At 48.2% G+C, this 13247-nt stretch overlaps 1 protein-coding gene across 1 annotated transcript in view; it reads left to right on the top strand.

Moving 5' to 3' along the window:
* The window catches only part of CERS3 (ceramide synthase 3), a gene marked incomplete at both ends in the record, with an annotated part of 60533 nt that overhangs the window by 15124 nt on the left and 32162 nt on the right, over positions 1 to 13247 (top strand). The window contains 6 exons of the mRNA XM_080692816.1: positions 244 to 362; positions 3599 to 3656; positions 4170 to 4220; positions 6057 to 6149; positions 7441 to 7569; positions 11225 to 11331. Coding sequence (XP_080548942.1) covers positions 244 to 362; positions 3599 to 3656; positions 4170 to 4220; positions 6057 to 6149; positions 7441 to 7569; positions 11225 to 11331 — 557 coding nt within the window. The remainder of the gene's footprint in view (positions 1 to 243; positions 363 to 3598; positions 3657 to 4169; positions 4221 to 6056; positions 6150 to 7440; positions 7570 to 11224; positions 11332 to 13247) is intronic.

Genomic DNA, 13247 nt, shown 5'->3' with positions numbered 1-13247 from the left:
GCTACCAACTTGTGGAGAATTGGTCTCTTACAGTAAATCAGAGAGCTGGAATACTGACATTCTCTTTGGTGTGTGTGTGTGTGTGTGTGTGTGTGTGTGTGTGTGTGTGTGTGTGTATTCCCTGACTCTAGGTTTCATGCTGGAAGGACACGAGTGTTCGCAGCCCGATCTCTCTGTCCCTTGACCCCAGCCCATCCGACTGGGCCTTAGCAATCATTCATTCATTTTCATCTTTTTTTTCAGAATGATATTTATGGACTGGCCAAGAAGTGCAACTTGACGGAGCGCCAGGTGGAAAGATGGTTTAGGAGCCGACGGAATCAAGACAGGCCTTGCAGGTTGAAGAAATTCCGGGAAGCCTGGTAAGGGGCTGCTTGGAGCTTTGCCGGTGGCGGCTTCCTGAGCGGCGATCCTCTCTGCAAGCTCTGAGGTTGGAGCGGAGGAGGGCGCAGTCCCAGCCCCATCACTTCCAGTAGGCTGTTTCAGGCTCGTTCCTCCTTCTGTGTGGTTCTGTGCTTCGTTCCTTCTGCTATGAAACAGGCCAGCTGCAAACTCTCTTAGAGGAATCAGAGGCACGCACTGGCCTGGAGTCCAGAAAAATGCCAAACGTGCAAACAACTGGTGTTGTCTGTCCTGGGCTAAGGCTGGCCCTAGGTCACTGGGTTTTCACCTGTTTGCAGTCATTCAGGCATAAAGGCAGAGGATGTCTCAGACACATACTGCTGTGCTCCTTTCAGGACTCTAACTGCGAGGACCTCTGATTTGAATGAGGGACCCAGCCCGGCCTTGGGGGGCATCCTGCTCCTGTGGGCTCCCAGTCGGCTCAGCAGGAGGGCGGGATGGCCCGGACATCCAGCACAGGTCACCAAGCGGTCTCCCTTGAGTACATCTCCATGCGGAAAAGCAGCATTGGATTTGCCATTGCTCTCTTTTGAGTTCTGCTTTTATTCTTCTCCCTATTGCAGTGCTTTGGCCACGCACTTGGTGGCAGAAAGTGTCCCAGAGGTGGGCGAGGCCATCACTGCAGCTCTGCTCCCTCTTCTGATGGCCAGGTGGAGGGGTGGTAGTTGGGTTGGGTCCAGTGCCACATCCCACACACCAGCGTGTTCCAACACTCACGTTGCTTAGCGATTGTGCTTTGGTGGTGAAATGAATGGCTGGCCAAAGTAGGATTCAAATAAATCATCAGAGCTGGTGGCTAAACATTCATGGCTGCCTTTCACTTCCCTGGACATTCCTGAGGTCTGTAACATAACTTTGATGCGTGGTGGACGTCAGAGGGACAGAGCGATTGTTCAGGGTGTCTCTAAACAGCAGCCACCCTCATCACAGGCTGCCACTCCGCGTGGCGGCCTCGCTTACTTCCCAGCCAGTGTCCCTCTGGTTTCCAGCTCTGAAAAGATGGGTTAATACTGCGTTGCCGCCAATGAGAGCTGGGCACTGCGGCGCCCCTCCAGAGCACCGCCACAAAGCAGCACCAGGTGGGGCTGGTCCCACCTGCCTCCTCTTCCTGCTGTCAGCCCTCCATTCTTGCTAAGCAGAGATTCTTATCTTAGTTGCCAGGCAGGGACTAGTTATCTCTGAACTGAATCACATTCACTGAAATTCTCTGGCAATCTCTCATCCGTCACAGTGCCTGGCAGTGTATAAATGTGTGCTGGATCCTGCCTCCGACAGGGAAAGAGCCCGGGAGGTGGGGCTGACTGTGCTAAAGGGATGGGAAACACGCCCCGTCTCAGAAGGGGCGGGTTCCCAGCCACCAGTCAGGTGTCCGGCAGTTGCGCCCAGTCTCCGGGCTCCTATTCTGATCATTTTCCATGACATCCCGCTGCCCTGCCCCCTGTGGCCCCTCAGCCAGCAGAGCATCCCTACTGGAGTCCCACCGGGGTCGCTCCTGCAGCCCACTGCTGCTGAAGCCCTGGGTGAGCGAGGCGACCTCTCACACCAGCTCCTTAGTACCTGTCTTATCTGCTTTTCAGGGTTGTGGGGGATCATGCACCAGTGTAAGGTGGAGCTAATTATAGTATCAACTTCATAATCTTGTTAAAAATGTGTCAGAATCTTGATAAAAACGTGATAATGTATGCATACTTAGCTTAGTGCCTGGCACAGGCTCAAGATGTCAAGAAATGTTTGAGAAACAAATATGACAAGATTTACCATTAGGCTGTTGGCTGCTTGTGAGCTGGCCAGCCTCATCATGCCCCATTTTCCTAGGCTTCTTGTCTTGGACAAGATAACCCAGGGTGTCAAGGAAATGCTCTCTGGACCAAACGCAAACATGACAAGTGCTGAGAGGCTCAACTCGGATTTTGCCAAATGCCCGTTGACTGTTTTCACCCTTCAACTTTCTGAGTTCTGAATCCCACTTTTCTTTTTTTCTCTTTTCAAAACAAGCCAAGAAGAAAGACTGTGATACAGCTCTGAGGCAGTGATGACGTTCAGGGAAGGTTACTGAACACAGAGTCCAGAGACCTGTGCTGGCCAGCCTCGCTTCGTGTCCCCTCAGCCCCAGAGCCGGGGGACAGCCAGTCTGATGAGCCTGGCTTTCCATCTGAGAATGGTGTATGCTTGTGTCTCTGTCTCCCACCCATGCACAGGGGTGTTGAGGAGACTCTGTGAGTCCTCACACAGATGAAGGAACAAATAGTAGCTGATATTCTTATTATCACCTCACTAGGCAAAATAGTCATCACTATTAAAATAAGTTTTTACTTTGGAAAGTTGCAAACATATACAGAATTAGAAAGACCTGTGCATGCTATTACCAATCACCAGCTTTAAAACTATCGACTTAAGACCAGTCCAGGCCACAGTCCCCTGGTATCTATACCTCGCCAACCACTTCTCTCCCCTCACACAGATTATTTTTCAGAAAATGTAAGCCATTGTATGATTTCATTTGTATTTTAGAATTTAATTTCTAAAGGATAAGCAGTCTTTATTTTAAACATAATTGCAATGCCATTATCATTCTTAAAATAATTTTTATTTGCTAGCAGCAGACATTCAGTGTTCAGATTTGTCTCATAATTTTCTTTACACTGTATTTATTTTAATCCGGATTTAAGTAGGATCCATATGTTGTATTTGGTTGATATTAGGTCTTTCCCCATATAGAAGAAAAACATTTTTTCTTTTAAATTCTGCATTTCGGAGAAAAGAATCCCATAGCAATCTTTCAAGTAGGAATTAGAATAAAACAAATTGTTGAGATAATTAGATTTCTTAGGTTTTCTTGTTATGTTTCTTATTAAAATGATCATTTTTATGTGTCTGGAGTCATAATAATAGCTATCATTTATTTTTGCTTAGTATTGAAACTATGCTCAATACTTTTGTAAGTTATCTATAATTCTCTTTACATTTGGGGATAAGTCTTGCTGTTTTCACTCTGCAGATGAGGAAGTTCATATTCCCCGAGACTAAATACCTACCTAAGTTCGCAGCCATCTGATAAATGTCAGGGCGGCATTTGGACCTAGCTTTGCCTAACTCCACAGTGCGCCTTCTTCCAGACTCAGCCGTGCCAAGTTCTGCTCTCCTCAGATGCCGATCTTGTCTATAAGGGAGTAAGGATTTTTCTTTCTTTTGGCAGCTGGCGATTCGCATTTTACTTAATGATTACCATTGCTGGGATTGCGTTTCTTTATGATGTAAGTTGTCTTTTTTACATCTTTGATTGAAATGTGCCTTTAATTTTTAAAGTTCTTGCCTGTGAATTCCCTTAGGGCATATGTTCAGTAACATAATCCATTATAGACCTTTATCTTAAGATTTAAGATCTCTCCCAAATATTTTATTGCTCTGAATACCTCAGGTATTTTTTTTTGTACAGATACAGTAATCAAATTGACTTAGACATCATTGTTAGTCATTTACTTGTTGGAAATAACTCCCTCCGTGAAGCAGCGTGGTCTACTGGTCCCAGATCCACTAGCGGAGCTGGACCTGACCCGGACGGAGCGAAGGAGCATTTGGCTAATCGCCTACAGAGGGAGGCCCGCGGGCCGCAGCAGAGGCAGAGATGTGCACACACGCGTCTTTCTGTGCGTCTTTGCCATGGCGAAAAGATCAGGAAGAGCTGATGTTTTCTGTGGAAATCAGCCTTGGACTCTGACAAATATACTTTTCTTTCTTGCCTCCCTATTTTTTTTTTTTTTGCCCAGAAACCTTGGACATATGACCTCTGGGAGGTTTGGAATGGCTATCCCAAACAGGTAAGACCCCCTGACGCCGCCCATTCCTCTTGGACGCCAGGCTGTGGCCTGCCACCGGGCCGCAGTCCTTCCGCGCTCCCTGCCCCTGTCAGCCGCCCTCTGGCCACCCCCCCTCTCTGGGATCCCTCGTCCTCTGCCCCTGGCACTGGCCTCATGCCTTCCTGTGTTTTCAGCTAATGACGGACCCACTTGGCTATGATTCTGTCATCTCACGGTTTGTTTTTTTCTCTACCACCTGAGGCATTTTCTCTTGGGTTCATTTTAAAGCCCACATCTGGAAAGCCTAATATCCTGATCCCTCTGGATTTGCCTTCCTCATTGCTCCTACCTGCTTCTCCTCCTGCTCTTCTGAATTTTACTTTATGGTACTAGGGATTGAACTCAGGTAACAAGCGATCACACGGGGTCTCAACTGAGCTAAAACAAGCACCCCTAACCACACAAGGGTTAAGGACAATGCCAGCAGCAGAGGCTTAATTCTTTATTCAGAAGACATTTTAGAGTCCTTACGTACCTGTGCATACTCTATTACTGCCCCATTTGAGATGGGGCCAATTCTGACCACCAGAGAAGAGGTTAAGATATCAGATCTTCAGCAATATTTAAGAAACATTAAACAAGGAAATAGGACTGGCAAAACAGACTTCCTAGTGCTCTTTTTAAAAATGTTGTTTTGAGCCAGGTGTGGTGATACACACTTGTAATCCTAGTACTTAGGAGACTGAGACAAGAGGATCTCAGGTTCACAGCCAGCCTCAGAAATTTAGGCTCTCCACAACTTAGTGGAACCTTGATTCAAAATAAGAAATAAAATTGAGCTGGGAGTCCAGCTCAGAGGTAGTCTCTCTCTGGGTTCAATCCCCAGGACCATAAATAAGTTAACATAACTTTATTGGCACATTGTAATTATATATCATGATGAGGCTCACAGCGAGAGACACACACGTGCACACCGAGTTGGTGTGCTTCTCCCCAGGTCCCTCCGCTTCCTCCCCCTCTCCATACGTGCTCAGCTGGGCGAGGGGCCACAAGCTTGTGATCCCAATACGTAGGAGGCTGAGGCAGGAGGGTCGCAGGTTCGTGGCCAGCCTCATCTACTTAGTGTAAAGTAAAATACAAGTCCATATACAATGTAAAAACACGAGAGAGGTCCGGTACACGTGGGATCAGCTTTTAATGGTACGGTTCTCCCAGGGATGGGGGGCCGAGCAGTCCTGGGACTCGCGGCCCATCCGGAGGCTGGAAAGGAGGGACTTCCCTTTTTAAGGTATGCATCTTGTTGGGGGGGATTGACTCATGAGGCCGCCCTCCTCTCGTGAGATACAGCTCGTGGGGCAGAGTCTGGAAGGGACGCTGACATCGCTTAGTGAGGCTCTTTGCAACTTAGAGCCTGCTTCAAAATAAAGAATTAAAAATAGGATGCAGCTCAAAGATAGAATGCCCTTGGGTTCAATCCCTGGTACCATACAAGAAAAAAAAAATCAGTGTTGCTAATTTTGTATATGTACATAGCATTATTTGAACTGTTTTCTTACGATTTTAAAATTGTTTTTCTAACGTAACTCCCAGTTAGCAAATATAAAGCAATTACACATGTAGCAGTTTTACTAACATTTTAGATAGAATATTTAACTTGATTCTGGAACACTTGTACATTCTTTTAAGAATAAAACACCTTGAAATATCTCTTCCAGAAAACTTTTTTTGGAAGTTGAAAAATAGGTCATTATCATTTTGTGAAATTTGTGTGATATAAATAGGTGGGTCTGAGGGCACTAAAACAAGTTGTTTGTAAAAGATGACGTATGAAGCAACAAATACTTTCTTTTTCCTCAGCCCTTGCTGCCGTCCCAGTATTGGTACTACATTTTAGAAATGAGTTTTTACTGTTCTCTGCTGTTTAGCCTCGGCTCTGATGTCAAAAGGAAGGTACGCGTCTTTATCATTTTTCCCTAAATACTCATTTCTCTACCCGAAATTATAATTTTTAAATTGTTTATGTGTATTTGTTTCAGTTCGTTCATATTTTTCTTTTGATAGTACAAAGAATCATGCAAATTATGTCCATTCTTTGGTGTGTTGGTAAATATTTGTAGTGAAGCTTTAACTTTGAACCTCTACCCGTGTTCAGTAAGAAGCCTCTTTTCATCATGTCTCTCTTTCTTTTGGTTTGGGAGTTTAATGTCCTCTAATGCACAGAAGAAAAGTGTTTTTAGTTTTCATTCTGAGGCCACATCTTTTAGTTGATGACTAACCCCTTTTTAGGATACCTTTTGATGTTTTCAAAGACAGTGAGCAAACAATTTTTCCCTTAACTCACCAGATATCCTTGTTAGTTAACCTTGCTTCAAGCATTATCAGCTTTGCTTATGTGCAGGGAAACTGAGTTACGGGCATGCTAAGTGCCTCCCTTGAACTCACAAAGTGCCACATGTGAGGCGACCTCTTTGCTGCCGCAGCAAACCCTGTCAGAGCCTGACTGGTTTCACATTCCTCCTCCTGGCAGTGCACAGCGGCTCCGTTTCCCCACACCCTCGTCCCCACCCATCGTTGCTCCCCGTCTCCTTCCGCTGTCCTAGTGAGGTCCTAGTGAGCGCGGTGGCCTCTCAGGTGGCTTTGATTTGTATGTTCCTGGTGCTAATGGAGCATCTTGGTGGCTGTGTGTAAGCTGGCGTTAGCATATCTTCTTTGCAGAAAACCTTTAAGTATTTATGCTTAATGGTGGCAGCTTTCCTCAGCCTGGATTCCAGTTGTTAACTTATTTCGTATACAGTAACTAGTTGTAAGGGGTATGTAGTTTTAACATATCATGTTTCCTTTTTGGAATTAATCGAGGTATCAGTAATAAATGTAAATGACACAAGATTGTGCTCAGGGGTAGTGTGTGTGTGCGTGCGTGTGTGTGTGTACGTGTGTGTGTGCGCGCGCATGCACACAGATGTTACACATACCCAGTAGTTCTGGGTGGTGGGAAAAACAGCAGCTTCGGTCAGGATGAGTTTGATGGCGGCCATGGCGTGCTGTCTGCCTGGCGGTCGGATCCTTCCCGTGCGGGCCTACCTGTCCAACTCCCTCACGGGCCGTGTTGAAGAGTGAAAGTAGAAGCATTCTGTACTCATGAGCACACGAGCTGCAAGCTGCTGGTCTTGCTCTGTCTCTTCAGTGGCTGGGAAACAACCCACTCGCCTAATGGCTTCTTCCGTTTCCTCTCGTCCTATAGGATTTTCTAGCTAATGTCATCCACCACCTGGCTGCCATCAGCTTGATGAGCTTCTCTTGGTGTGCTAATTATGTTCGCAGTGGGACCCTGGTGATGATTGTGCACGATGTAGCTGACATTTGGCTGGAGGTAAACGTTTGCCATTAAAAAATAGTCACAGTAGCATGTCCTGGGTTTCTGTAACTGCTCACAGAAAGACTTGCCTATGAGCAACTGCAGGGATCTCTATCCTGACAGCGCCCAAGTCCGAAAATGTCTCTGGGTTCCAGATCCTTCACGATGACAGAAATGAAGCCTCTTGGGTTTTCTTTTCCAGTCTCCCGCGGGTTGCTAACAAAAGGTAAAATTGCAGGATTCCTCTTAGGAAAGTTGCGGGCTGATGCTAGCTCAGGAGGCAAGATGAGGTATTTGAAAGAGGAGCAAACTCTAAACTATTAGAAAGAAAGCTGGATTCATGGCACTCTGGCCTCTCAAAGGGGGATGGCACCGCTCTCCACTAAGCCAATTCCTGAATACCCACTGCACAGCACGCTGCTTCTCCTCCAGCCCAGTGTTTTGTAAATGGCATTTATTTTCCATGAGAGAAGGCTCAGGGTATTCCCTGAAGCAGGGAACATGAGGACAGTAGTCTTCCTAATGAAATGGGAGGAACAAGGCGGCAGTAGGAGCGGCTGCTGGATGCTCTTCTGTGAGCTCAGTGCTGCGCCCCTGAAGCTGTGACCGCGCCCGCTCAGGGCCAGGTCTCCGCGTCCTCAGAGCAGTGCTCCCCAGAGCCACGCGGTTGTTCACTGCAATAAACTCATTTATAATGAACCCAGAGAAAATGATGCCAACCCGTTTCACATTTGGGATGGCTCCTTAGAGGGCTAATAAGTTACATAGGTTGATATGGAAGGAATTAAATTTAATAGACTCCTGTTCTTCTAGATCGGGGTTCAGCAAACTTTCTGGTCAAGGGCCAGGTCATAAATCTAGTTTTATGGGCTGCATGTGGTCTCTGTCACATATTCTCCTTTGTTTGGGGGGGGGGTTATTTTCTTGTTTTTTTTTTTTGTTTGTTTGTTTGTTTGTTGGTGGTACTGGGGTTCCTGGAAGCCCTTCTACCTTCAGGCTACACTCCCAGACCTATTTTATACTTTTTTATTTGGAAACAGGGTCTCTTACGCCACCACGGCTGGCTTCGAACCTGTGATCCTCCTGTCTCCGCCTCCCAAGCGCGGGGATGACAAGCGTGCCCACCACGCCCGGCTGTTTTCTTGTTTTTATACCGCTTTAAAAATGTGAAAACTGTGCTTAGGGGATGAACGGCTTCAGTCCATGGGCTGCACTCTCATCTGCCAAGCTCTGATTGCGAAGAAATCAGAAAGAATTGAAGCCATTTCCAAGCAACCGACCAACCGCTCCTAGAGCGTTCTCTGTGCGACACTGCGGTCCTGCTTTCTCCGGGATCATAGCTAGATATATGTAAATCCCATTCTGAAGGTCAAGCAGGCTCTGTGCACTTCAGGAAACAAATGTCCTAGCAAGGATGGCGTGCCAGCGCTCCCTGTGTCGCTTTCTATGTCCAGCCGCCCCTGTTCTAATTACCTCCTCCTTGATCCTATCTCAGTGACCGTGGCTGAAAATTAAGACCACATTAACCATGACTTCAGAATTTTATGCTAGTCTGTTGCATCCAAATGCTCGTGTTCAGTTGCCTTTGGTGTGTGTCCAATGTAAAGTCAGTTTCGTTGTGTTATTAAGGGGGAGTGAGATGCTCAAACTGGGAAAAAAAAACCCTGGGTTTTCCCGGAGCACGTTCCTCTACCCTGTCAGCAACACAAAAGCACTCCCGAGGACTGGGGCAAATCACTTATTGTTTTGTTTTTATTCCCAGCTGTAACATGAGGAGCCATATCTGGCCCTAAGGGCATACTGTGAAGATTAGCTCATTACTGTTTGAAAATGTTCTGAAGTCCTTAGGTTAAAAGAAAAAAGAAGAAAAAAATAAAATGTCAGACTCAGAGGTCCCTTCACAGGTCAGCTAGAAGAACAGCTTCATGTTGTTAATGATGGGGGATCCTCCTGATCACAGGCTGGAGGCCAGGGCCTTCCCTTAGCAGCTGGTGGTAGAGGCACAGCCAGGGAGGCAGCGGCCTGTTTTTAATCTTTTCCCAAGGATGCGTGCGCCACAGCATCCTTGAAGAGTTGAGTCACCACTTGCCTCCTCAGTCATGTCCCAACCGAACCTAGACATGGCACACCTTTTGCCTCCGCTTAGACCTTCATTGAGCAAGAGTCTGCTAATCTTGATGTCCCTCAAGACGGCCAGCGGTTCTTTCTCCTTGCAAAGAGAAACATCCTCACCATCTCCAGGTCTTACTCAGACATCTCTCTGGCCCTCCCTAAGGTCCCCACATCTGAGCTTGCATCTGGGACTCAACGCATTAACATATTCTGACTGGTATTAACATGCAAGAGGGGCTGACGCTGGTATTTCACCATCACTCAGACCAGAACGTGTTCCGTGGACTTTTGGCCCAACAGTGCTGTGTGTATTTTTTGCACAAGTGGAAACCCAGAAAGTCTCCTTCCTCTGCACACCACCAGCTTCCCACCCTGGCCTGGCCTCTGACCTTGCAGACAGTGGAGCCCTGGCCTCTGCCCACACCTGCGGTCCTTTTGGGCCCTGTGCTAACTCTGCCGCACCCTTACCCTGCTGAGCATGCAGCACACGGTTAGCCCTTCCTGTACCTGTGTTGCTGTCTTGTAATTGAAGGGCTTGAGCCTCCAGGGTGATATCCGTTCTGAAAATGAGCCGAAACCATGCTCCCTGGAGGATGGTCAGTCCCCAGCAACTCCTCTCCACCTGACCCCGATTCCCACTGGGAACTTTCTCCATCAGCCTCGTATCACCTGCATCGAATGAAAAGAATTACAGAAAGGGCCGTTGAGTGAGGCCTTGGAAGGCTGGCTGAGGAGGGGGATGCGAGCAGTGTGAATTAGCATCGAAGAAATAGGAAGCAATCCAGTGCCTACAACTGCATCCAGCAGGCTGGAGCCCTGGGGTCCCACTCTGCGGCCCTCTGCCATCGCTTGCGGCTTGCTGCCTGAACCGCAGCATCCTAGCCGTCCAGATTTCACCCCAACCCAGCCTTTCTTCAACCCTGCTCTCCTGGTTAAATGGAGACATTAAAGAAATGCCCAAATAAAACGCACGCTAGCAGGATTGTGCTAACTAGTACTTTTGAAAGGCAAGACTCGTGCGCAGTCATTTTGACATCAGGTTCTACATTTCAAGCATAGGGCAAGTCGGGCGTGGCGGCACACGCCTGTAATCGCAGTGCTTGGGAGGCTCAGGAGGGAGGGTGGCAGGGTATAAGCCGGCCTCAGCAAACTCAGCGAGGCTCCCGTCAACTTAGCAAGGCCCCGGTTCCAAATAAAAACTGAATAGGGCTGGGGGTGTAGCTTGGAGGCAGAATAGCCCTGGGTTCCATCCTGGTACCACACACACACACACACACACACACACACACACACACATGCACACACACGAACACATACACATACACATGCACATGAACATATACGCACACACACAGACACACACAACAAAAGGAGCCAGTCGCACGGTGATGGCCGGCCATGCCGGGCTCAGCAGTCACCAGCGCGGCCATCCACGGCTGCACCCACACTGCACCTGCCCCAGACGCTCGAGGCAAGTTCCAGACATCGTGTCATTTCAGGTACCAGGGGCTGGATCATGTTGCCACCACTCTGAACACACCTCCCTCTTTGTTTGCAGTCTGCTAAGATGTTTTCCTATGCCGGGTGGAAGCAGACCTGCAACACCCTATTTTTCATCTTCTCCGCCATATTCTTCGTCAGCCGCCTCATCATTTTCCCCTTCTGGTGAGTAGCCTGCTTTCGTGGGGTGCCCGCTTTCGTGGGTGCCCATTTTTGTGGGTGCCCGCTTTTGTGGGTGCCCACTTTTGTGGGTGCCCGTTTTGTGGGTGCCCACTTTCATGGTGCACCCACTTTTGTGGGGTGCCTGCTTTCATGGGTGCCTGCTTTCGTGGGTGCCCATTTTTGTGGGTGCCCGCTTTCATGGGGCACCCGCTTTCGTGGGGTGCCCGCTTTCATGGGTGCCTGCTTTCATGGGTGCCCGTTTTCATGGGTGCCCGCTTTCATGGGGCATCCACTTTCATGGGGTGCCCACTTTCCTGGGGTGCCTGCTTTTGTGGGGTGCCGGCCTTCATGGGGTGCCGGTGGCCAGGGTGCACTTTCACAGCTAGAGCGCAGCCTTTTCTGTCCTCACTGTGGTCCTCTGTTATTTGTGCCAAATTCAGTTGAAGAAAAAAAGATGTGATGGAGCCATTTCTCCCATTTTTATAATTTTATAAACATTATAAAATTTGAAATAATTTAAAATTTATAAACAGCCCAAAGTGCACACTTCTGTGTGGAAAAAGCCTGTGAGCAGGGAAAGGGAGACTGTCGCGCACAGGCACGCATCCGCTCTCGCTCTGATCTCGCCTGAACGTGCGCCTTTCTCTGTGACTAGCGGCTGTCTTGTTACCCAATGAAAAGCCCTCAGCATTCACCGGGGCTCTAGGAGATGGCGTGTTCGGTGTTACAGTCATTATAATCATTATCTGACTACACGGTGGATTAAGTCCTCACACATCTTGGCTCTGTTCTACACAACGAATCATAAAGCTAGGCCTTGCCAGTTCCCCTCACAATTTGGCCTAAAACCCACTGGGCATCCTTTGATACGGATGGCTGTCGATCCGTCTGTTGGTTTTACTTAGCCATGGCCTGGCAGGGAAGGCCTATATATGGCTCCCGTGGCACTTCTTCTGGCAGGCGTACTTTTCCTTGTGTTGACTGACAGAGCCCAGAGTTAGTGTGTGGGAAGGGTTTAGACGGCTGGGGAGGAACAGGCTTCAACTGACCATAGCTGTGGGCCAGCCTGGGAGCTTCCGAGCCTCTCAGCAGAAGAACTGGTGCTATTGGAACACTCGGGTCCTGGGGAGGCCAATGGAGACTCCAGGTCAAGCTTCGTCCTGGGTGGAAGGACAGCTCCATCGACCCCTACCGAGGGACCTGCAGGGGAGCCGGCGGGCGCCCTCCCCATAGCGGCCAGCTGGATACCCTAAATCTCGCCGCAGTGTCCTATTAGGCAGGCGTCTCTGGGGAGGGCGGCCCAGTGCAGTGGGTGAGCTCATGGATGCCACTCCGGCCTGGAGTCAGGCCCTGGCTCACATGTAACCACCTGCGTGGTCATGGACAGGCTGGAGCAGCCCTGTGTGCCTCGGCCCTCTCCCCTGTAACAGGGAAATAGGGCGGACAAGAGGCTTAATTGAGGCCCATGAATCTGAAAACACTTAGGAATTGGGAGGCTGAAACAGTTTTGAAGCCAGCCTTGGCAACTCAGGGAGGCTCTCAGCAACTTTGTGAGACATTGTTTTCAAATGAAAATATGATACAGGGCTGGGAGTATAGCTCAAAGGTATAATGCCTACAGGTTCTGTCCCCAGTACCACACAGACAAAAAGTTTCATAAAAATGTCTGGTGCTTAGTAAGGATTTGATAAATGCTACAAGTATCTCAAAATGTATAGTTCAATCCAGAATCATATGTGTTATCTCTGCCTCATACCTTTCTTTCTTGATAAATCACATTAATGTCACTTTTGCTTGGACTGAGCAGGTTGTGAAATAATAGCGTGTCATAGCAATCAGTGTAAATATTTATTATTATCATGATTATTATATTTTATGGTGCTGGGGATTGAACCCACCTCATACGAGGCAAGCATCCT

Source organism: Muscardinus avellanarius (assembly GCF_963383645.1).
Source record: "Muscardinus avellanarius genome assembly, chromosome: 3".
Classification (NCBI taxonomy): Eukaryota; Metazoa; Chordata; class Mammalia; order Rodentia; family Gliridae; genus Muscardinus; species Muscardinus avellanarius.
The sequence above is the reverse complement of the archived record's forward strand: the minus strand, read 5'-3'. Positions and strand labels throughout refer to the sequence as shown.